Source organism: Mercenaria mercenaria, chromosome 13 (assembly GCF_021730395.1).
Source record: "Mercenaria mercenaria strain notata chromosome 13, MADL_Memer_1, whole genome shotgun sequence".
NCBI classification, from domain to species: domain Eukaryota; kingdom Metazoa; phylum Mollusca; class Bivalvia; order Venerida; family Veneridae; genus Mercenaria; species Mercenaria mercenaria.
In genome coordinates this window covers 10,676,810-10,703,072 of record NC_069373.1, presented here as the reverse complement: position 1 = coordinate 10,703,072, position 26,263 = coordinate 10,676,810, and the positions used below count along the sequence as shown (strand labels likewise).

Sequence of the window (26,263 nt, the reverse complement as noted above, 5' to 3'; positions counted from 1 at the left end):
CAGTTCAACAGTTACTGCACAATACCCTATAACACATTTAAAATCTTCATTTAAAATACAAATGTATTTCACCACTACTCACTAATTCATTCTGACACTGTTTATACTCTAATTTCAAGTACACAGGTAACAAGAGATCACAGAGTGATCTTGGCGCCCACCAATGTGCCATTTTTGAGTGTTCCAAATTTCAAGACTTACTGACTAGCTCAAGGTCAAATTTCATTTCCGTACACAACACAAATCTATGCAAGTGGTCCAAATTTGAAGGCTGTAGCTTGAGAAATGTAAAAGTAGGTCACTAGGTCAAAATCCAGGTCAAATTTTACTTCGGAATACAAAACTATGCATGTGGTCCAAATTTGAAGCCTGTACCTTCAAAAATGTGAAAGTAGGTCACTAGGTCAATGTAAAGGTCAAAGTTTGTTTCGGTACACAAAACTATGCATGTGGTCCAAATCTGAAGGCTGTAGCTTGAGAAATGTAAAAGTAGGTCACTAGGTCAAAATCAAGGTCAAATTTTATTTCGGAATACAAAACTATGCATGTGGTCCAAATTTGAAGCCTGTACCTTAAAAATGTGAAAGTAGGTCACTAGGTCAATGTAAAGGTCAAAGGTCATTTCAGTACACAAAACTATGCAAGTGGTCCAAATTTGAAGGCTGTAGCTTGAGAAATGTAAAAGTAGGTCACTAGGTCAAAATCAAGGTCAAATTTTATTTCAGAATACGAAACTATGCATGTGGTCCAAATTTGAACCTGTACCTTCAAAAATGTGAGGGTAGGTCACTAGGTCAATGTCAAGGTCAAAGTTTTTTTCGGTACACAAAACTATGCATGTAGTCCAAATTTGTCATATTTCATTTTGAAACACGGAACTATGCATATGGTTCAAATTTGATGCCTGTACCTTCAAAAATGTGAAAGTAGGTCACTAGGTCAAAATAAAGGTCAAAGTTTTTTCCAGTGCACAAAATTATGCATGTGGTCCAAATTTGAAGGCTGTAGCTACAGAAATGTGAAAGTAGGTCACTAGGTCAAAATCAAGGTCAACTCATGTCAAGGTTCATCTTGCCACTCAAAAATATACATGTGGTCCAAGTTTGAATGTTGTAGTTACTGACAAGAACATTTTAAAAGCTTTTCCCTATATAAGTCTATATGAACCATGTGACTCCCGGGGCGGGGCCATATTTAACCCTAGGAGGATAATTTGAACAAACTTGGTAGAGAACCACTAGATGATGCTACATTACAAGTATCAAAGCCCTAGGCTTTGTGGTTTGGACAAGAAGATTTTCAAAGTTTTTCCCTATATAAGTCTATGTAAACCATATGACCCCCAGGGCGGGGCCATATTTGACCCTAGGGGTATAATTTGAACAATCTAAGTTGAAGACCACTAGATGATGTCACATACAAAATATCAAAGCCCTAGGCCCTGTGGTTTTGGACAAGAGGTTATTCAAAGTTTTTCCCTATATAAGTCTATATAAACCATGTGACCCCCAGGGCAGGGCCATATTTGACCCCAGAGAAATAATTTGAATCATCTTGGTAGAGGTCCACTAGATGATGCTTCATACCAAATATCAAAGCCCTAGGCTCTGTGGTTTTGGACAAGAAGGTTTTCAAAGTTTTTCCCTATATAAATCTATATAAATTATAGAAATAAACAAAGGGCCATAACTCACTCATAAATTGTTGAACCAGTCTGATTTTCAGGGGGACACAACTAGGGTACCAATACATCATTCTGACAAAGTTTGGTCAAAATCCCCCCAGTAGTTTCTGAGGAGATGCGATAACGAGAAATTGTTAACGGACGGACGGACGGACGGACGGACGGAATGACGGACGGAATGACGGACGGACGGACCACGGACGCAGAGTGATTTTAATAGCCCACCATCATCATGATGGTGGGCTAAAAAGAGGCGACAAACGGGGCGATCCGATATACGAAACTACGAAATATTTGCGAATTTAATTTTTGCGGCTGGAAGAGACCCGCAAAATATCGCAGAAATTACCTACCCGCAGAAATAACCAGTCTAACTAGATTTGCTGAAAAGCACCCTCCAGGTAACACAAGCACTAACAAAGACATGACAAAGATATCAACAAAAATGACAAATAAGGGGCAAAAACTCTGATAACATTAGGTTAATTCTAGCACTATTGTGGGGAAGCAGCTTTGGGTATACACATACACAGTACACACACGTCAAATATATACTAAATGTGACTAACCACTGCCCATTACAAAGATATGGCAATGGATGGACAAAAATCGCATTTACTAATTGATTAAAGGGCAATAACTCTGGTATCATTTGCATTGCCTGGTACCATTTGCATATGCAGAAAACTATCATTCAGTTAACACCAACTGTTGCATAAAAAAACAAACTTAAGGTTATATAAACTATAACAAAGTAGCCAGCAAAAAGATCAATGTTTCAACAAAATCAATGGCAATAACTCAGGTCATTCAATAAGGATTTCCACAAAATTGGCAGAAAAGTACGTATAACTGAAGACAAATATCCACACCAAATATTAACCATCACCAACACCAACACATAGCTGCAAAAGGACAAAATGACATTAGCTCTGACTGTACCAAATGAACTGTTCACAAAATTACAAAGAAGTAAATATGAGTAAATACAATCACTCACACCAAATATCATCTGAATATGACCATAAAAAAGGTTATAACTTACTTGGTTAAACAATTAACCCAAGAAACACATGTTTGTGCTATTCAAATTGTAAGAGAAAAGTCAAATATGTTCACTTGTACCAATCTTGCAGCTAACTAACAAAACTTTCAGTCTAGAAACTTTCATTCAGGAATCTTCATTCTTTTCACTCAAGAAATGTATATTCAAGAAACTCATTCAAGCCACTTTCATGCTTTCATTCATGAATCTTTCATTCATGAAACTTTTATTCTCCAATTCAAGAAACTTTCATTGAAGTAATTTTCATTCAAGGAACTGTCATTCCATAAACTTCCATTTAAGAAACTTTCATTTAAGTAATTTTTATTCAAGAACTTTCACTTCATCAACTTTCATTCAAGAAACTTTCATTTAAGATACTTTCAACTTTTATTCAAGAAACTTTCCTTGAAGTAATTTTCATTCAATGAACTTTTATTCAAGAAACTTTAAACTTTCATTCAAGAAACTTTCATTGATCTTTGATCCGAAAAACTTCCATTCATGAAACTTTTATTCTAGAAATGAATGAACTTTCACATACTTATTTATGGCTATACATCTGCATCTTGTCAATACTACTACAACAAAATACAGAAAGTTGGTGGCTGATTTCTGCCAGTTACTGAATGTCAAGATAATAGCACACCTACTAGGAAAAAGTAGAATTTTTGCCGCCTTCAGAATGTCAGTGTCTTTGTCATTTGGTTATTCTGGAAACAGTGATAGCATTAAATACCAAGAAAACATCAAAGTAAACAAATGTTTTCTTTTTTATTTTATCACTTTTTGGTTAATATGCAAATGTACTTTTTGTCTGATTTAGAGCACTGAAACATTGACACTGGTGTTTTCTTTACTTGGTTACATTTTGTTATGCTTTTTACATGTCCATCAAAAATACTGTAGGCCATTCCTAAAACAAGTCTAACATATGTCACTAACTTTTCCACTCAAATATCATGTTATTTGTAACATCTCCGCTCAATGAGGAAGAAATAAATATATTACAATTTATGTAAAATCTCTAACCTTTCCATGCTGATATTTATCATTAGAAATTTAAGACCACAGAAAAACAATAATTACTGAAACAAGAGCTCCATGATGGCCCTAGATCACTCACCTGAGTTTCACAGCTGGACTGAACAATTTTGGTATAGGTCTCCCTGGGAACATTTCTGTGAAACTATTTAGAAATCAGGACAATGGTTTCTGAGGAGATTATTATTATAAATTTTACATAATTGTAGCCATACAGAGAAAACTAGACCCAGGGATAATTTACAAAGAACTGGTGACCTAGCTGGTGACCTAGATTACCAAGTTTCAAACATTCTGACAAAGTTCTATGAAGATTAAGTAGAAAATGAGGCCTCTAGAATGTTAACAAGTTCTTTTTCTATAATTTGACTTTTTGATCTACTCTTTGACCATAGGCACTTTTGACCTTGATCTAGACTTATGAGAAAATGTGACCTATAGACAAGTTTTTCAACGATTTATCCTAGTGACCTAGTTTTTGACCTCATGTGACACAGTTTTTAATTTGACCAGTATTTCACAGAGACTGACATTCTGACAAAAATATATGAAGATCAAGTGGAAAATGTAGCCTCTGGTGTTAACACCATTTTTCTATGACCTACTGACCTAGTTTTATGTAAATTACCTATGAACCTGATCTACATTTACAGAGACATTCTGACAGGTTTTATGAAGATCAATCAGAAAATCCTGCCTCTAGAGTGTTAACAGGGTTTTTCTATAATTGACCTAGCTTTTGACCTCAGCTAACCCAATTTGGTACTTACCTACACTTCACAGGGACAAACATTCTGACAAAGATTTATGAAGATAAAGTAGAAAATGTGGCCTACAGGGTGTTTTAATGAATGCAAATAGTCTGATAGAAAATGTGACTCAGGTTTTACCCAATATTTGACCAAAATACTTCATTTTTGACCCCAGATGACCTCGTATCAAACATGTTCAAAATTTTACTCAAGATACACTATGACTAAGTTTCATTAAGACTGTACCAAAACTGTGACCTCTAGACTGCTAACAGTCAAATTTGTTAACAAAAGACAGCAATGACGGACAACAACAGATAACGATGGACACAGGATGATCACACTAGCTTACCTTGAGAACTTTGCGCTCAGGTGAGCTAGAAACCGGCAAAAATCAGCCACCATTAGGAATGTTCTAGTGCAAGTATAAAATTAAATCGGCAAATAGTGGACAATTAGAGGGTTAGGGTTATAAATTTTTGTTACTAACACAACAGGTTGACGTGAAATATAACATACCCCTACATCAACCAAGCGTGTGTTTTCGTAAGCCTGGACAAGGAATAAAAAGACATGAGATATGTTAAAACATACATAGAACAACTACCCGTTAGTAGAGAATACATCAATGCGTTTATTTCACACAATACAAGCTCAATTATTCTTTTATAAAACCATCATAACATATAGTGCAAGCATTGATGTTGTTCACATAGATTCACATTGCAAGGCAGATATAAGACACAGCATAGTTTTAACCCTTACCATGCTAAATTTCTATAATGGACTGGTCCATCTTCTAATTTGGGCAGTACCATTTATCATTTGAAGGGGTTTTCACTGAAAATTTACTGACTGAATAGCGAACAGTGCAGACCATGATCAGACTGCACGGATGTGCAGGCTGATCTTGGTCTGCACTGGTCGCAAAGGCAGAATCACTTGCCGCCAACAGGCTAAGGGTTAAAGCTGTTATATACTATTTTTATACTATCTCTACTGTAACATCTTGCATTACATGCCTCTTGACAACAATCAAATGTAAAGCTAAAACAGATCCAGTTAATGACCTTTGAGAAATTTCACATCAAAAGCCTAAATGGCTACAGAGGTTAGTTTTACACAGAATTAACTTTGCCCTGCCTTACTTAAACCATTCTGACAAAAATATCAGCAAAAGTAACATATCCTTAATAAATAACCTTCAATTTTCATGACTTGATTACCAGTAACAACAAGTTCATCCTCTGACTAAACTTGTTGAATTATCTTTACTTGACTAATGACTAAGCTTTGTTCTCTTTTTTTTTTCACTTGACTTTTCACATTACTTTTGATAAAGATACCGAATCTGTCTGTAATACTAATCTGTATATTGTTTGATATAGCCACCGTACACAAATGAAAATGTCATCCAGTGACATTTTTTTTTAAAAACTGCCATGGTTATGGACTGGAAAGTTGACTAACCTGATCACCTTAAAGGCACTGACTTTCAGATACTGGCAAAAAAATGTCTTTCTTTAAAATTGAAATCTGGTCATATTATGAACATTAGAATATAAGTTTTTGTTTCTAAACTATCTTGAAAATGCCACATTAAAAAAAAGAAGAAAAAAAGATGACCCCAACCTGGGCAGCTGTGGCAATAAAAACTTTTCTGCTGCTGTTACCAATATGATTGTGTTTAACGGTTAAATAATACTACTAGATATCTGTAATTAAGGCAGTTTACTTTGAGTAAAGCGTTACAAATATTTTTCTATTTTCATTGTAAAAATTAGTAAAAACAACTAATTCTTTTGTGTTCCATAACATATAGTCTGTCAGTAATCAAGTTTCAAAGCATTAATTTAATGATATTTATAATTTTTAATTATTTTAGTTGTTCTACTACCTTGTGGTCAGTGCCTTTAAATGGAGGTCACCTTATACTGAGATCATCAAACCCTTGAGACTTATTTATTAATAAGTAAGTTATTGAGTATAGTACCTGTTTCATTTTGAAGACACAGTCCATGACATCTGACAAAAGTTCTGTCGCCACTCTCATCAGTATCTTCTGCTCAAAACACTTCTTTATTTCCTCTAGACAGAACGGCAGCAACATACACCTCGATGCTGTCATATACAATAATATCTGAACATTTATGTTTAATAACACCATTTTAATATGTAAAAACCATGCACATTTTCATTAAAACATGGCAGCATTATTACTATATTTTAAAATTTGAACTGTACTTCAAAGTAATTGCTCCGCTTTTTCCAACTTCAAGAAAAAAAACAATTAACCTACCATCAGAACAGAAGAGTTTGGTTTCTATAGTTTTCTGCAGCAGTTCTATTTTAACTCTGGTGATGTCTTCAGGAAGTTTGGATACATCTGGCATGTGTTCTAGAGTTAGCTGTAGAAATTCTGCCATATCTTTGTCTGACAGTATCTCCATAAGAGGAGCATAAACTAGGTGTAGATGATGTAGCAATTCAACCTACAACAATAGATAGCATGTATTTACTGTCTATTGTTTTCAGTGGTATGAAAATTTTGCTATGACTCCAAGTACCCTTATCAAATCAGTATTAAAACTTTTATGAACAAACTAAACAAAGTTGAAAACTTTCATGCTGGCCATGGTTCAATAGTTAAACCTTTATCCTGCTAAATTTCTAAAATGGACTTGTCCCTCATTCAATTTGGGCTGTACCATTTATTATTCAAATGGGTGTTATCTGAAAATTTACTGCCTGAATAGTGAACAGTGCAGACCATGATCAGCCTGCATGGACATGCAGAGGCAAAATCACTTGACGCTAAAGAATTTTTGAAGTGTGAATTTAAGTTGGAGAGCATGTCTCTGATCTTATTTCTGTACAATTTTCCGTGAGTAATGTTACCTGGTAAGCTTTTAGGTTGTCTGATGTGGAAGACAGTAACGTTCCCATACTGACGAACACTTTGTGTATATTGTCCCTGAATTCTGCAGCATCACCTGAACCTCGGCTATATACACTGAAGGTTTGTACAGAAGCAGTGTAATATAATGTACAAAATGTGTACTGAATGTGTACATATAATCCAAAGAACAAAACAAAGAAATGTGACCAATAACATTACTCAAACATTTTTTGGGTTACTAATATATCAGTTGAATCTGTGTAAAGAATATGCAACAGAACTGATAAAGCATGTCCTTAGTAATACAATTTAAATGTTTTGTATATATGTGACCCGTAATAAAAAAAATGCTCTGACAGGGATTTGAAAATCAAAGAAGTATCAAGGTTTATATTCATACGATTTACAGAAAACTAACTGAACATAGCATTTTTTCTTCTGATGAACAGGAAAATAGTAAGCACATTTCTCTATTTTAAGTAGAAATTATGCAATATTAAAACTAATGGAAGTTTATGTAGTAAACGTGGTTTATAAGAAATGTCAGTATAGACGTGACGAATCTACTTTCGTTTCATAATCTCATTTTAAAGCTAGCGCGTAACAAATACATACATGTACTTCCGTTTACATTAGTGTAACCTTCGGAGCCTCGTTTTCATTAATGTATCATGTGACGATAAATACTTTAACGAATACACAATTCTACTTTCGTTTAACGTTGGAAAACATCAACTTCCAGAGCCTCGTCTTGAGAAATGAGAAATGCATCACGTGACGAATACACAAATTTCGACGCTCATTATAATAAATGCATCACGTGATCAAATCCAGCCACTGAAACATGAGCTCTTTGTTCAAAACCGCGCCGAAACATGCGTCAGCCGCTGAAACACAGTTCTTTGTTTCTAGTCCGTGTTTAGATCAACACAGCCGAGTAACAGCGTGCTTATCCACCATCCATCCCCACCGCTTCTCCTTGTTGAGTAATGCCAACTGGTTACAGGTGAGCTGGTCTCTTCCTTCTTTCTTAGTGGAGTGGCGTTAGGATTTAATCTAAAGCCTCTACTCCCAAGAAAGAAGGAGGCATACTGGCTCACTTTCTACACCAGACTTTATCTGATTTAAGTTCATCTATGTATATACTTTGAAATATGTCATTATTCTTATCTAGAATATTAAAAAACTAAATATGAAATTTTAAACTTACTCTTTTCTCTGCAGCAGACGTGACTGTACAACAAATCGGAAGATATAATCCATCACCTGAATGTTGAAAATTATGGTATTACATTATTACTGATAACTGTGTTTCTTCTGCAAACAATTAAAAAGGTGAGAGACAAGTGACCCTTACCACCCTGCCATGGACGTCAGCTTCTGAAGAGACAGGCTGAAGCAAAATGTGGAGTTTTCTACACTTGCACAAAAGATTTTACATATAATATGTAAAGCATCATCATTTGAAGAAGTGTGACATATCCTATTCCTTCACTTTCACTAGAATAATTTGATTTTCTTACCTGGAAGCTCTGTATAAGTTGCAAGTTTGTTTTCCGTACATCTTTACATGCAGAATCAATCAGGTCGGCAAAACAGTCACAGAGGGGCCTGTTTCCAAATATAGTTATGTTAAATGGGCATGTCTCCATGCATACATTACAATTTCAATACATTTATACAGACTGATAGAATTTAAGTTGCATTTTATTACTATTAGATAACAGACTGATTATTTTACATCAATTTTGTATATGACAACACATTTCATCATTTTTCCATATTTTTACTCACTAATTAAATGTGACCTAGAACACATTCAATTGCTTTGCTTTATTTTTTACTTACAAAGCATTTTCAAAATTTTAAACAATAAAATATAAATTTGGAAAGATGCCACTTCAAAAGTCAAAAATTTGATATAAATGTCACACCATACCTTAATACAAGCATACATCATTTTCTGAATAATGTATATATATGTTTGACTCAGATAAGCCTTACAACATAATTTAATGAAAGCCTATAGAACAATTAACCTTTAGCCTGCTGGCAGCAAACGATTCTGCCTTTGCGACCAGTGCAGACCAAGATCAGCCTGCACATCCATGCAGTCTGATCATGGTCTGCACTGTTCGCTATTCAGTCAGTACATTTTCAGTGAACACCCCTTCAGATAATAAATGGTATTGCCCAAATTAAATGATGGACCAGTCCATTTTAGAAATTTAGCAGGCTAAGGGTTAAGGAGAACTTATAATGCAATAATATCAAAATTTTGTTTGAAAGGAAACATAGCCCTTGTTTTATCAAAACTGAAGTTAGAAGAAGCATGTAGCATTACATGACTTTCAATGATTTATTGAAATATTACTTTCATTTTTCACCAAAACAAACAAATATCCTCTTTGCATTTGCTTTTTCCTCTTTTACATATTTGAAATTTTGCGAAACAATTGGAGAGGATTTAGACTGAAATTTGGTTATTATCAAATGCCTGAAATAATTCAGTTAACCATGTATTGTATCCGACTAGAACTTACTTATGTACAAGAGTTGCTGAGAAGGTGTCAGCTATGTAGTTCTCAAGCACAGGTTTAAAAGTTTCAAACCTGACATGGTGTATCAATGTGAAAATGTTCACCTGGAATCAAAAACAATTTTTTTGGTTACACGCAAAAATACCTACATCTTTGTTACCAATTAATAAATCATAAATTTGTTTCCTTATTGATAGGTTTTAGGTAATAACACAAGGTCACATACAAATTTTCCTGCTTTAATGGAGAAAGACCGTGCAAAGTCTTCCCTGAAGACACTATTCCATGGGCAGAACCACAAATCTTCATACAGGGTTTTTATCAAATCCACTGCTATGAGAGGCAAGTTATTCAAAGTCAGCAACCTGAACCTCTTGGCAGCTCCAAGCATAAATCAGATAAATTATTATTGATGCAAGGGTTTCTATGACTTTAAAGATCATTTAACCCTTATCATGCTGGACAAAATTCATTCTACTTTTGCGACCAGTGCAGATCATGATCAGCCTGCATATCCGTGCAGTCTGATCATGACCTGGACTGTCGCCATTCAGTCTGTATCGTTTGGTATGTGCCCCTTTTTAACAGTAAATGGTACTGCCCAAACTAAAAGATGGACAAGTTCATTATAGAAATTTAGCAGGGTAAGGGTTAACCTTTCTATGACACCTAGGAATAGTATCATGTCTATTATAATTAATTTTTTCAATTATATTATTTATTTAAAATCAGCCTTTTTAAAAATAAATCTCAGCAAAAAATCATCATTTGTGTTAAAAAATAGTTTTTCTAAAAATGACTGACAACGGGAAAGAAAATGGTCGATAAATACTGATTTTGTTGAAATCATGGAGAACTAACGCCCTTTCTAGAAAGTTACCTAAAGATCCATGGACAGACCATTCAAAGTCATCCTACTTAGCTAGACAACATGGTGATTGAATATACAGAACATGTTTCTTACCATGCATTGGAATATTTTACTGGAGTAATTTTTTGTCCTTGTATCTTCCATCAACATGTCAAAGAGTGCATCCATTATGTCATGTAGAAACTGAAATTATAAATGTCAAATAGTGCATCCATTATGCTACATAGAAACTGAAATTTATATAAAATGTCACATAGTGTATCTATAATATCATGTAGAAACTGAAATTATACAACATCTCAAATAGTGCATCTGAAATGTCATGTAGAAACTGAATTTATACAGTATGTCACATAGTGCATCTGTAATGTCATTTACATTTAGGAACTGAAATTATACCGTATGTCACATATTGCATCTGTAATGTCATTTAGGAACTGAAATTAAACAGTATGTCACATAGTGCATCTGAAATGTCATTAGTGCATATGTAATGGTATTTAGGAACTGAAATTATACAGTATGTCACATAGTGCATCTGTAATGTCATTTAGAAACTGAAATTATACTGTATGACACATAGCGCATCTGTAATGTCATTTAGGAACTGAAATTATACAGTATGTCACATAGTAGTGCATCTGAAATGTCATTTAGGAACTGAAATTATACAGTAAGTCACATAGCACATCTGTAATGTCATTTAGGAACTGAAATTATACAGTATGTCACATAGTAGTGCATCTGAAATGTCATTTAGGAACTGAAATTATACAGTATGTCACATAGTAGTGCATCAGAAATGTCATTTAGGAACTGAAATTATACAGTATGTCACATAGCACATCTGTAATGTCATTTAGGAACTGAAATTATACAGTATGTCACATAGTAGTGCATCTGAAATCTCATTTAGGAACTGAAATTATACAGTATGTCACATAGCACATCTGTAATGTCATTTAGGAACTGAAATTATACAGTATGTCATATAGTGCATTTGTTATGTCATTTACATTTAGAAACTCAAATTATACAGTATGTCACATGTGCATCTGTAATGTCATTTAGAAACTGAAATTATACAGTATGTCACAATTACATATGCACTATCTGACTTGTTGAATGCACTATTAGACATACTATGCAGAAACAGACAAAAAACAAAACAAGACCACGGAATGCCCCCCTTGATGCATTCAGTAACTGCATAAGGAACAGAAATTATTTGATGACTGTGTACTGGACATTTGACGTACTGAGCTCAAATAAATAATTATGGGTCATTTACCAGTCATAAGTGACCTCTGTATCAAATGTGATCTTAAACCAAAGCGTTCTCTAGTTATTTGGCAAAAAAAGTTCCACTGTTCTGCATCAATGTGACCTTGACCTTTGATCTACTGACCTCAAAATCAATAGGGGTCATCTACTGGTCATAATCAACAACCCTATTAAGTTTTGTGATCCTAGGCCCAAGCGTTCTCAAGTTATCATCCTGAAATGGTTCAACTGTTCCAGGTTACTTTGACCTTGACCTTTGACCTACTGACCTCAAAATCAATAGGGGTCATCTGCTGGTCATTACCAACCACCCTACAAACTTTCATGAAATCTCTAACAAAACCCCATGTGCACAACTTCACATACTCAATAATATTTTTCTTATGTTTCATAATGCTAGGTCAAATACTTTCCGAGTTACATGTATCACAAACTTGTAGGCCCTTTTATGTTTTTGACTAAGTCAAAGGCAATAACTTTGGTCTGGCTATGTGAGATCCCAATTAAAACACCCAGTGCAGAACTTCACATGCTTAATAACAATCCTGTGAGGTTTGATGACTCTGAGTCAAATACTTTTTGAGATAAGCATGACACAAATTCAAACATATAGACAAGGGCAACTCTCAGTGCACCCCCACCCTCCCAAAATTTTAGGGGGCACAATAATTTATCATATACCTATATAAATTCTGTAAAAAAATATTGCGGGTATTTTGAAAGCAAATATCAGTAGGTGGAAAAAAAATTCCGTATTGTAGTTTATTGAAATCAAATCCCATAACATATATCTCCCTGGAATTCTGTCATTAATATTCATGACTCATTTCTATATATAGTTCAAGCAAGTAAAATCATAAAAGTGATAGGCAAGCTATATAGCTTCACCGTCATGACCCTTCTAACATAATATTGCAATGAATTTCATACTGAAATTTTCTAATTCATGTTAAACATTTTACAATGAAGCATACTTGTAAATAAAGTATGGGAATCCAAAATGCATAAACAAAAATGAGTTTATGGTGTTTTCAAATGTGTACTAATGAAAGACTTCTAATGTAAAGTGCCACCTGAAAAGTAACGGTGTGCTTTTTTCGCAAAATACTTTTTATTATATAGAGGATATTACACGACTGTCTTTTCATATTGACTTTATTTAATGAGTTGAATAAAATACTAAAATGCGGGGCTCTGCAAAGCATTTTATCAACTTTATTCAACAAGTTTAATAAATTTAATGTGGAATGTCATAAATGTAATATTCTTTTTATTGCATGTTAGCTTTTCCTGCCGAAACATGAAAAATTCTACTTTCTTTTACTATATAAACAAGTCAATTTGATCAAAGTCTTCTATACAATAAACAACGTTGACGTCAAAGCTTTATTATACTAGCGTATTATCATTTTTATGTAATGGCTTTATTACACTCCCGCGACGTCAAGCATGTGATAAAAGAAGGTATATAATAAAAGGGTCATACAACAGTAGCTTGATCTGGAATGCTGTAGTCAGCTCTTGCAGATTCTATGCCTCAGCCAGACAGGATCACACCCAGCATGCTATGCCTCAGCCAGACAGGATCACACCAGGCATGCTATGCCTCAGGTGATCAAAAAATACACTGAAACAGAATACATCCTAGATGAAGCTACTGTTATGATAACCCTATTGTATCCGATATCTTTTTTCCCCATATAAATACAACATGTCACCAGGTAATGGTTGCAAACATGTTTGATAAACTCTTTCAACTTTGTTTTTGGTCAGTACAAGCAAGAATTGTATTATGTAACGAGGGCAAGGACTAACATCCAGCAATAAAGAAAATCTACTTCATCCAAACATACTTTGACAATTTCATCTCCCTGCATCTTCAACAATTTGTCAAGATTTTCCCCAAGTTTGCCCGTGAACTGTGGTCCTTTCCAATTCAGTATTCCGAGCAAATCACCTGAAACACAACATTCTAGGTAAGTAATGAAATCAACAATATTTAATGAACATTTTTAATATACTTAATTAATTCCAGTTGATCACTAAACCTTTACCCTGCTGGATTTCTAAAATGGACTGGTCCATCATTCAATTTGGGCAGTACCACTTATTATTCAAAGGGGTGTTCACTGAAAATTTAATGACTGAACAGCGAACAGTACAGACTATGATCAGCCTGCACAGGCTGATCTTGGTCTGCACTGGTCGCAAAGGCAAAACCACTTGCCCCCAGCAGGCTTAAGGTTAACTAAGTGTTCATTTCACGTGCATCAAGAGTCAATATCTGAAATCATCCTGGCATTTCTCTGTATGCTCTTCACAGATTTGCCTTAAGTTTTGGATTGTGTCTGAGAGGCGAGGGATGCATTTAATCATTGCCAAGTGTCATAAAAATGATAAAAGACATCATCTGGAAATGAGGATCTTTTATTCATTTGTAATGTTAGGTTGACAGTGTTTCACACACGGTATGTTATCTATATGTCAGCATACCAATTAAAGTGAATAGCTTCATTATCTTTAAGCAAATCTACTGTACTAAATTGTAAACATTACACAATAAATTCATTAAGTCTGGGAACAGTGAAGAGAGGGTTAGGGTTTGAGAGGGGTAATTGTCTAATGACACCAGCCACTTATCCTAGGAAATGCAGGTTTGAACGTTGCTAAACTCTTTAAATAATATATGTACTGTCGTTTTGTTTTAAGAAAACTGCCAAGGGAAAGAAATAAACAGCATGCAAAATATTTTCATAAAAGGCATAATATAAATGAGCACGAATAATGAATAAATAAAAATTCACTTGCACTTGAAGGAAGACATTTACAGAGTCAATACCTACCATTCTGTGTGAACTTTCCTGAACACAATAGGGTTGAAATGGAGAGAGATTCACGCTCATTGGCCTTGAACATGAGCTTGTTTGGAATGTGCGGTATCTTATGAGGGTCATTGAGATCATCCAGTAGGAATGGTAACTGAAAATACTGCTGCTTGTTCACAGGGTGCTTCTCATCACACTGTAATAGATACATAAATAGTATACTTCACCCATAGCCTGCTAAATTTCTAAAATGGACTGGTCCATCATTCAAATTAGGCAATACCATTTATTATTAAGTGGTGTTCACTGAAAATTTACTGACTGAATAGTGAACAGTGCAGACCATGATCAGCCTCACAAAAGTTCATGAACTTCATCTTTGATAATATGCTTTCCTTGTATCAACAAAGTTCATGGACAATACTTTTGGTTACATGATAACAATAGACGCACAAAGTTCATTAAGAATTTAACACCTTTCAACAGTGAACCAGATCAACGCGATTAAATCGGCGTCTGATCATGGTCCTAGCTGTTTGCTAACTCTGACAATATTTCTTCCATTTGTGAGCAATTGAATGAATTTACAATTAGAACGACATTCCAGCAGACGACAATTATCGTACAGGCTAAGGGTAACTTTCAAATTTGATTACATGCTACTTTATACACACATGTCTGAAATATCTTGATTTATATTGGAAGCCATTTGTCACTCGTACAAATGCAAAACCATATGGATATCTGTTTTCTTTGTTGCTGTTTGATACTGAAAATATTCCAAGGAAACAGTTAAACTACAAAATACTGAAACGTAAAAGAGGCTGAACCAGGCGACAACATTCAAAACTTTTTTAAGACTTCAAATGGTCTAAAATTTGATTTTATTGGGAAGCCTTTTTTATTTCCGACCTAAATTGTGCCTATCGTACTTACCTTGATGTTATTTAGTTTGCTGACTTGTTCATGTAAAATATGATTAAAGATATTATAATGATAACAATAAAAGAGCTTTCAAATTTTACTAACCTAATATAGCTACTGAACATGCTTCTGTCAACATGTTTTTGTCACCTATAGAACTCAGCTAAACAATATGTAAAGAATTCTTACCTGAACAATGGAAGAGTTCAAAACAGAGATGAGATCCTGGGAAGATATCTATTGGAACCGAGATCTGAAAATATATAATGGTAAAGTTTATCATACATCTCTGATTCTAAATTACTCCAACACAGTCATTAAATTCAGTAGTAACATTTAGAGTGTAATTTCAAAGAAGTCTATATATATGTAAAAATAACACCATTTTACTCAATTTTCTGACTCTTGTCCTTTTTTCAAGAAACTTGGGTTGACATGATATTAATTAGTTGAACTTATTTCAAACAAGAGCTGTCAAGAACAGCAACACTGGACTATTCAAAAGCCTTGTCAGTTGAATGAATATGAAAGTCTTAAAAAGGGCACTATTTTGTAAAAATGCAGAATATAGTTATGGAACCTGGCAGTGCATGTCCAATCATTACAGTGAACAAGTGTGTGAAGTTTAAATTCATTCACATCAGTGGGTACTGAGATATCAGCTCACATACAAAACCTTAACAAAAGTTGAAAAAGGGGCATAATTTTGTAAAAAAAGCAAAATAGAGTTATGAAACCTGTGCAGTGTAAGTCAGTTTATGACAGTGAATAAGTGTGTGAAGTTTCAATCCATTCTCATAAGTGGTTACTGAGATACCAGCTTACATTAAACAAGAGTACCGCCTTACAGGTGCAGACGCTCATCTGATTTTTTTGTCTCTGTATAATAGAAATATTTTCCTACCCATGATTTTGTAAGTCCAAAAGGGGCCATAATTCTTGCAAAAAGCAATGTAGAGTTACAGTACTTGCTGTGCAGAGTCAACTTTTAATGGCGAGTAACTGCTCCAAGTTTTAAAGCAATAGCTTTGACCATTAAGGAGAAAAGTTTACCTGAACACAAAACTTAACCAAGAAATCTGATATTTTCTAAGTCCAAAAGGGGCCATAATTCTTGCAAAAAGCAGGATGGAGTTATGTTTCTTGCTGTACAGAGTCAGCTATTGATGGTAAACAAGTGTTGCAAGTTTTAAAGAAAAATGGCTTTGATAGTTTAGGAGAAAAGCTGACCTAAACATTAGGGTTGGATATCGTTAAGGACGAAGCGGTCCAATACCGATACCAACGAAACGATACGGTATTTTTAACGATACCGATACCGATACCATGCTTTGTAGTACATTACATAAGCAATGATCTGCTTAGTATTTTTATACACCTATGTAAGTAGATATACATGAAAATTTGCTGTGATATATGAACATTTTAAGTTTGTTAATGGAATTTTGTATGTATTAGATTATGAAAGAGTAAAAAATAAACATATCTTACAGACTAGTTTTCCAAAATAAAAATCTAGAGCAGATACCTCGCTCACTATGCAATTTAAATCGATGAATACACTCACTGTAGTAATGCTTTTAAAGCTCAGTACTGTCTAGAACTGTTAAACTGAACACTTATTAGCTTTCAAATTACCCCTCTAACAAGTTGGACTCATTCTCACTCATGATAATCTTCGACTAGGTTGACTAGTAATGTTTTTTAAAGTGAAACACTTTGCAACACATTTTTAATTGAACAATAACCTTCAAAACACTTGAAACAACCAACATTCCAACAATAACATAATTTCTAATGGTTCGCGAAAACCGATTATTTGTTTACGTAGGTTACAGCTTATAGTCTCGTAATTTTTTATTTACATCATTTTTTTTCATTGGTTTTAAAAGAAAACTACAAAGAAAAATAGTGTCGTATATTTTGAAATTAAGTATTGGTTTACGTTGTTTAAAACGACGGGGAAAGAAGTATTTCAGGTAATATTTAGCATACGAAACTATTCACACGGTTGGCTCTCCATGTCAAGGGAGGTTACTCTGATCACAGTAAACTATTACGCTATTTGCTTAAATTTCTGCTTTATTTTGCCGCAGATTTTGTAAGAATTTTGTTTTTACTTTTATGGAAATACCGAAATCGGTACCGGTTCTTTTACGAAACGGTATATACCGGTACTTTTCGAAGTGATTATTCGGTATTGTACCGATACTGGGAACCAGTATCCAACCCTACTAAACATAAAAGTTAACCAGGTAATGCCGATGCCGATGCCAACACCGACGCCGATCAAGTGATGACAATAACTCATCTTTTTTTTCCCAAAAAATCAGAAGAGCTAAAAAGTCAACCAAATTGAGACGCTGACACATACATCAATGCAGCGCCGACATATGGCTGAATCCAATAGCTCTTCCTATTATTTGAATAGTCGAGCTAAAAATCAATATAATTTATTTATATCTTATTTTTGTCACAACATAATTATTAACACCTGTCTTTCTGATATGTTTGCAATTGTTTGTTCATGAATACAAGAAAACACACAATTATTATTTACCAAATTTCTCAAAGAGTTTTGTGGGTTTTACTGTAAACTTTCACAAGTTTTACTTAAATATCAGTGAGATATGACTAGCTGTCATCAGCCCTTATCATTTAAAACAAAACTCAATGTCTGATGTTTTCAGAACTAACTAACTATCAATACATACCCTGATGGTTTCATTCCAGTCTGGTTTGTTGTTATGGTAATGTACTGAAGAGTGATATTCTGATGCCGGAGGTTCTCCACAACCATATGTTATACAGTTCTGAAACAAACAGCATGAACGTATGTTATACAGTTCTGTAACAAATAGCATGAACGTATGTTATACAGTTCTGTAACAAATAGCATGAACATATGTTATATCGTTTTGTAACAAGCAGCACAACTATATGCTATATAGCACTGTAAGAAAGAACATTATCCAGTTCTGTAACAAGCAGCACAACTATATGCTATACAGCACTGTAAGAAAAAGCATGACCATATATTATACAGTTCTGTAACAAGCAGCACAACTATATGCTATACAGCACTGTAAGAAAGGGCATGACCATACATTATACAGTTCTGTAACAAGCAGCACAACTATATGCTATATAGCACTGTAAGAAAGGGCATGACCATACATTATCCAGTTCTGTAACAAGCAGCACAACTATATGCTATATAGCACTGTAAGAAAGAGAATGACCAAACATTATACATTTCTGTAACAAGCAGCACAACTATATGCTATACAGCACAGTAAGAAAGAGAATGACCAAACATTATACATTTCTGTAACAAGCAGCACAACTATATGCTATATAGCACTGTAAGAAAGGGCATGACCATACATTTCACAGTGCTATTACAAACAGCACAAGTATATGCTATATAGCACTGTAAGAAAGGGCATGACCATACATTATACATTTCTGTAACAAGCAGCACAACTATATGCTATATAGCACTGTAAGAAAGAGAATGACCAAACATTATACATTTCTGTAACAAGCAGCACAACTATATGCTATACAGCACAGTAAGAAAGAGAATGACCAAACATTATACATTTCTGTAACAAGCAGCACAACTATATGCTATATAGCACTGTAAGAAAGGGCATGACCATACATTTCACAGTGCTATTACAAACAGCACAAGTATATGCTATATAGCACTGTAAGAAAGGGCATGACCATACATTATACATTTCTGTAACAAGCAGCACAACTATATGCTATATAGCACTGTAAGAAAGAGAATGACCAAACATTATACATTTCTGTAACAAACAGCACAACTATATGCTATACAGCACTTTAAGAAAGGGCATGACCATACATTATACATTTCTGTAACAAGCAGCACAACTATATGCTATACAGCACTGTAAGAAAGGGCATGCCCATACATTATACTGTTCTGTAACAAGCAGCACAACTATATGCTATACAGCACTGTAAGAAAGGGCATGACCATACATTATACTGTTCTGTAACAAGCAGCACAACTATATGCTATATAGCACTGTAAGAAAGAGAATGACCAAACATTATCCAGTTCTGTAACAAGCAGCACAACTATATGCTATACAGCACAGTAAGAAAGAGAATGACCAAACATTTTACATTTCTGTAACAAACAGCACAACTATATGCTATACAGCACTTTAAGAAAGGGCATGACCATACATTATACATTTCTGTAACAAGCAGCACAACTATATGCTATACAGCACTGTAAGAAAGGGCATGACCATACATTATACTGTTCTGTAACAAGCAGCACAACTATATCCTATATAGCACTGTAAGAAAGAGAATGACCAAACATTATACATTTCTGTAACAAGCAGCACAACTATATGCTATACAGCACAGTAAGAAAGAGAATGACCAAACATTATACATTTCTGTAACAAACAGCAAAACTATATGCTATACAGCACTTTAAGAAAGGGCATGACCATACATTATACATTTCTGTAACAAGCAGCACAACTATATGCTATACAGCACTGTAAGAAAGGGCATGACCATACATTATACTGTTCTGTAACAAGCAGCACAACTATATCCTATATAGCACTGTAAGAAAGAGAATGACCAAACATTATACATTTCTGTAACAAGCAGCACAACTATATGCTATACAGCACTGTAAGAAAGGGCATGACCATACAGCACTCTAAGAAAGGGCATGACCATACATTATACAGTTCTGTTAAAAGCAGCACAACTATATGCTATATAGCACTTTAAGAAAGGGCATGACCATACATTATCCAGTTCTGTAACAAACAGCACAACTATATGCTATATAGCACAGTAAGAAAGGGCATGACCATACATTATCCAGTTCTGTAACAAGCAGCACAACTATATGCTATACAGCACAGTAAGAAAGGGCATGACCATACATTATCCAGTTCTGTAACAAGCAGCACAACTATATGCTATACAGCACAGTAAGAAAGGGCATGACCATACATTATCCAGTTCTGTTAAAAGCAGCACAACTATATGCTATACAGCACTTTAAGAAAGGGCATGACCATACATTATCCAGTTCTGTTAAAAGCAGCACAACTATATGCTATATAGCACTTTAAGAAAGGGCATGACCATACATTATCCAGTTCTGTTAGAAGCAGCACAACTATATGCTATATAGCACTGTAAGTAAGGGCATGACCATACATTATCCAGTTCTGTTAGAAGCAGCACAACTATATGCTATACAGCACTGTAAGAAAGGGCATGACCATACATTATCCAGTTCTGTAACAAGCAGCACAACTTTATGCTATACAGCACTTTAAGAAAGGGCATGACCATACATTATCAAGTTCTGTAACAAGCAGCACAACTATATGCTATACAGCACTTTAAGAAAGGGCATGACCATACATTATCCAGTTCTGTAACAAGCAGCACAACTATATGCTATACAGCACTGTAAGAAAGGGCATGACCATACATTACACAATGCTGTAACAAGCAGCAAAACTATATGCTATACAGCACTGTAAGAAAGGGCATGACCATACATTAACCAGTTCTGTAACAAGCAGCACAACTATCTGCTATATAGCACTGTAAGAAAGGGCATGACCATACATTATCCAGTTCTGTAACAAGCAGCACAACTATATGCTATACAGCACTGTAAGAAAGGGCATGACCATACATTACACAGTGCTGTAACAAGCAGCACAACTATATGCTATACAGCACTGTAAGAAAGGGCATGACCATACATTATCCAGTTCTGTAACAAGCAGCACAACTATATGCTATACAGCACTGTAATAAAGGGCATGACCATACATTATCCAGTTCTGTAACAAGCAGCACAACTATATGCTATACAGCACTGTAAGAAAGAGCATGACCATACATTATCCAGTTCTGTAACAAGCAGCACAACTATATGCTATATAGCACTGTAAGAAAGAGCATGACCATACATTATCCATTGCCCCTCACCGCTGTGGGTTAGAGCCTCACTCGGGGCATTGAATTCTTCATGTCAGGAAGCCATCCAGCTGGCTTACGGAAGGTCGGTGGTTCTACCCAGGTGGCCGCACATGATGAAATAATGCACGGAGGGGCACCTGGGGTCTTCCTCCACCATCAAAGCTAGAAAGTCGCCATATGACCTATAATTGTGTTGGTGTGAAGTTAAACCAAACAAACAAACATACATTATCCAGTTCTGTAAACAAGCAGCATGGCCAAACATTATACAGTTCTGTAACAAGCAGCACAACTGTATGTTATACAGCACTGTAAGAAAGGGCATGACCAAACATTATACAGTTCTGTAACAAGCAGCACAACTATATGCTATATAGCACTGTAAGAAAGGGCATGACCATACATTACACAGTGCTGTTACAAGTAGCACAACTATATGCTATACAAAACTGTCAGATAGGGCATGACTATACATTATGCAGTTCTGTAACAAACAGCACAACCATATGCTATACAGCACTGAAAGAAAGGGCATGGCCATACATTACTCAGTGCTGTTACAAACAGTACAACTATTTGCTTTACAGCACTTTAAGAAAGAGCATGACCATACATTATACAGTTCTGTAACAAGCAGCATGACCATACGTTTTACAATATTGTAACAAACAGCACAACCATATGATACACGGTTCTGTAATTAATACAACCTCTATCATTGTTTTAAAAGGAGAAGAGCAAGAAGACAAAATTTAATATTAAAGCCTATTAGAATATTTACACCTTTTATAAAACATGTCAAACAAATCTAATATGCAAATTAGGTGCTTAACATAAATGCATCAACTTGCGCTAATGTCTGGTACGTAGTACTTGGTTTAGATTATCAAACTGATTCATATATTCAGCAAAATTACTTGTTTAAAGTTTCATTTATATCACATTTGATGTAATATCTGTTTACAATGAGTGATGCAGTCAACAATTTCATAAGCTAGACTGATTACACTATTAAGACAAGGAAACTATCCTCAAAATACTCTAGTAAATATCTTTTCATTCTTGTAGCAAACACTATTAACTATACCTCTATCAATTTTCCAGCCTCATTGAGAACTGTGACCTTGACTTCTACATTTTTCTGAGACTTTTTACTTCCTCTATCCAACTCTGCACTTTTCAAGGTAACATACAGGTCATTGCGAACTTCACCTGAAAATAAGATACATCATTTATTATAACAATAAATATTATATGTCTGGTATGTAACTGTGACATGTCTGGAATGCTACAGGTGTGGGATGTTACATGTTTAAGATGTTACATGTGTGGGATGTTACATGTCTAAGATGTTACATGTCTGGGATGTTACATGTTTGAGATGTTACATGTCTTGGATGTTACATGTTACGGATGTTACATGTCCGGGATGTTACATGTTTGAGATGTACATGCCTGAGATGTGACATGTTTCAGATGTTACATATTATGGATGTTACATGTCTGTGATGTTACATGTTTGAGATATTGCATATCTGGGATGTTATATAACTGGGATGTTATATGTTTGAAATGTTACTTGTCTGAGATGCTACATGTCTGAGATGTTACATATCTGGAATATAACATGTCTGAGATGTAACATACATAAGATGTTACATGTCTGAAATATAACATGTATGAGGGCATGTATAACCTCACAAGAAAAAGAACAAGACAATGTTACTTTGACCTACAAAACATTTAAGTTCATCAAATAACCATAAATAAGCATAATATGAAGTTTGACAGCTATAGGCCTAGGCATTTTCCAGCTACACATCCTGAACAAATGAAGTCTCAAGGTCAATGTGACCTTGACCTTTAACCTCCGGATCAATGCCATAGAAAATCATGCAATACAGCCACAGGCCCATGCCATCTCCAGTTATCAATAAAAAAAAAACCTTTTTAGTCTCAATGTAACTAAGACCTAGACCTTTGACCTATTGACCCCCAAGCCATGTCATCTACTTCACAAGCACAGACATGCTATCAAGTCTGAAGATACTAGGTCAAGTGATTCTCAAGTTATTGTGCCGAAACTGTTTCTGAGATTCATGGACCTGTTACCTTGAATTTTGACTTACTGATCCCAAGAACAGTAAGTATCATCTACTTCATAAACCTAATCATGCTATAAAGTTTGAAGGTTCTGGGTCAAGTAGTTCTCAAGATATTGAGCAGAAACTGTTCACAAGGTTCAGTCCCCTGCAACCTTGACCTTTGACTTACTGACCCCAAAATCAATAAGGGTCATCTACTTAATAAGCCCAATGACGCTTTCAAATTTGAAGGTTGTGAGTCAAGTGATTCTCAAGTTAGTGAGGGGAAACCATTCTCAAGGTTCAGGCCCCTGTGACCTTGACCTTTGATCTACTGACCCCAAAATTATCAAGGTCATCTACTTCAAAAGCCTAATCATGCTATTAAATTTGAAGGTTCTAAGTCATGTCATTCCGAAACTATTGAGCCAAATTGGTTTTCAAGGTTCAAGCCCCTGTGACCTTGATGTCTGACCAACTGACCCCAAAAGTATAGGGGTCATCTACTTTATAAGCCCAATCACGCTACCAAGCTTGAATTTTCTGGGTCAAGTGGTTCTCAATTTATTGAGCTGAAACTCTACTGACAGACCAACCAATCAACTGATGGAAGCGACGATATATGCAAAGTAATCTACCCCCTCTTCAAAGAGGGGCATAAAAATTCTATTTAAAGGCTGCTAAAGTAAGAAAGAAAAAAGTGTACAAATTACAATAATCTTATTAGAAACTGAATGTCTGGAGATCCAGTGCTCCAACAGTTTCCAAATATACTTAATTCTTCTAGCAATCAAAATCGGTTTACAGAATTATACTGGTTTATGTAATCACTGACTGTGTCTGTACACAACTCATTTTGTCAATTAACATATGTTCAGATCTGCCTATGGAGAATATGTGCTGTGACACGTTAGAACATGTCATTTCAAAAACTGCTTAAATTTCTACCCTGTTAAATTTCTAAAAAGACTGGTCCATCATTCAATTTGAGCAGTACTACTTAATATTCAAAGGGTTGATGTGATCACTGAAAATTTACTGACTGAACAGCTGATCTTGGTCTGCACTGGTCGTAAAGGCAAAATCACTTGCTGCCAGCAGGCTAAAGGTTAATGTGATGGATCTGTTGCTTGAGAGATATATAATTTGACATGCAACACTAGATCAATTAAAACAATGTAAATGTTAGAAAAATCAAAGTATGCATTTTGTGTATTTTTCATTTAGATATGAAATACATGGCTGCTTTCAACATATACATGGAGGTCTTTGGCAATCAAAAACACGTGAGACACACCCATACACTTTATAACTTAATGGAAACTTCTATCTTAATAGCATCTCATTCCTTACATGTTAAACAATGGAGAAATGTTAACTAAGTAACATATGAGCCGTGCCATGAGAAAACCAACGTAGTGGCTTTGCAACCAGCATGGATCCAGACCAGCCTGCGCATCCCCGCAGTCTGGTCAGGATCCATGCTGTTCGCTTTCGAAGCCTATTGCAATTAGAGAAACTGTTAGCGAACAGCATGGATCCTGACCAGACTGCGTTGATGCATAGGCTGGTCTGGATCCATGCTGGTCGCAAAGCCACTATGTTGGTTTTCTCGTGGCACGGCTCATATATTCTAAGAATTCAAGCACATTTGATAACTTTGCATTTCCTTCACTTCCAATAAAACACACTGGGTAGGATGTACATTGTCTGTCAATGTAAAAACCAACAACAGCTGTTACAATTAGTGACAAATGCCCCCAAAACAACCCTTGGGATTAGATAAACATTAATTTTGTGTTAGGGTTAGGGTTAGGGTAAGGGTTTAGGGTTAGGCTTTGTGACCTTGACCTTGACCGGGGAGACCCAGGTCATAAGCACAACACAAATTCTCAATATGGTTAACATTTGCGTCAAATTATTTTCAAATCCCCTTATGAATGTTGAAGTTACAGCCCGGACAAGAATTCACACAGATGCACACACACATGGACAGGCAGACAGACAGTGCGATTTTAATATGCCCACCTTCGGGGGGCATAAAAAGATGTATTTTTGCTGGAATGTAGTTTGTCATACTGGGTGCAAATTTAGTACATGGTTGTCCTAGTATTACAATAACCATCTCCTAGCATTAAAACTGCAAAGCAAATAGTTACATCCCATGAGATATCATTTTGTTTAGTGCATACATAATATAATTGTGTTATAATATATTATATGTCTATACTGTGAAATCATTAATATTCGTTGGGGACTAATTTTCGTGGATTTTGTGGTTGAGTCAATCCATGAA

The 26,263-nt window shown here is 35.1% G+C and overlaps 1 protein-coding gene across 1 annotated transcript in view; it reads right to left on the bottom strand.

Annotated features, from left to right (window-relative positions):
* The window catches only part of LOC123529857 (dedicator of cytokinesis protein 3-like), a 213,829-nt gene that overhangs the window by 90,567 nt on the left and 96,999 nt on the right, over positions 1-26,263 (bottom strand). Inside the window, exons 17-30 of the mRNA XM_053520723.1 lie at positions 22,971-23,095; positions 18,583-18,681; positions 16,058-16,121; positions 15,608-15,713; positions 14,963-15,165; positions 13,973-14,076; positions 10,929-11,018; positions 9,968-10,068; positions 8,948-9,035; positions 8,635-8,690; positions 7,424-7,538; positions 6,825-7,017; positions 6,519-6,646; positions 5,045-5,077 (exon numbers count right to left, since the gene is read on the bottom strand). Of these exons, the coding sequence (XP_053376698.1) occupies positions 5,045-5,077; positions 6,519-6,646; positions 6,825-7,017; positions 7,424-7,538; positions 8,635-8,690; positions 8,948-9,035; positions 9,968-10,068; positions 10,929-11,018; positions 13,973-14,076; positions 14,963-15,165; positions 15,608-15,713; positions 16,058-16,121; positions 18,583-18,681; positions 22,971-23,095 (1,505 nt within the window). The remainder of the gene's footprint in view (positions 1-5,044; positions 5,078-6,518; positions 6,647-6,824; positions 7,018-7,423; positions 7,539-8,634; positions 8,691-8,947; positions 9,036-9,967; positions 10,069-10,928; positions 11,019-13,972; positions 14,077-14,962; positions 15,166-15,607; positions 15,714-16,057; positions 16,122-18,582; positions 18,682-22,970; positions 23,096-26,263) is intronic.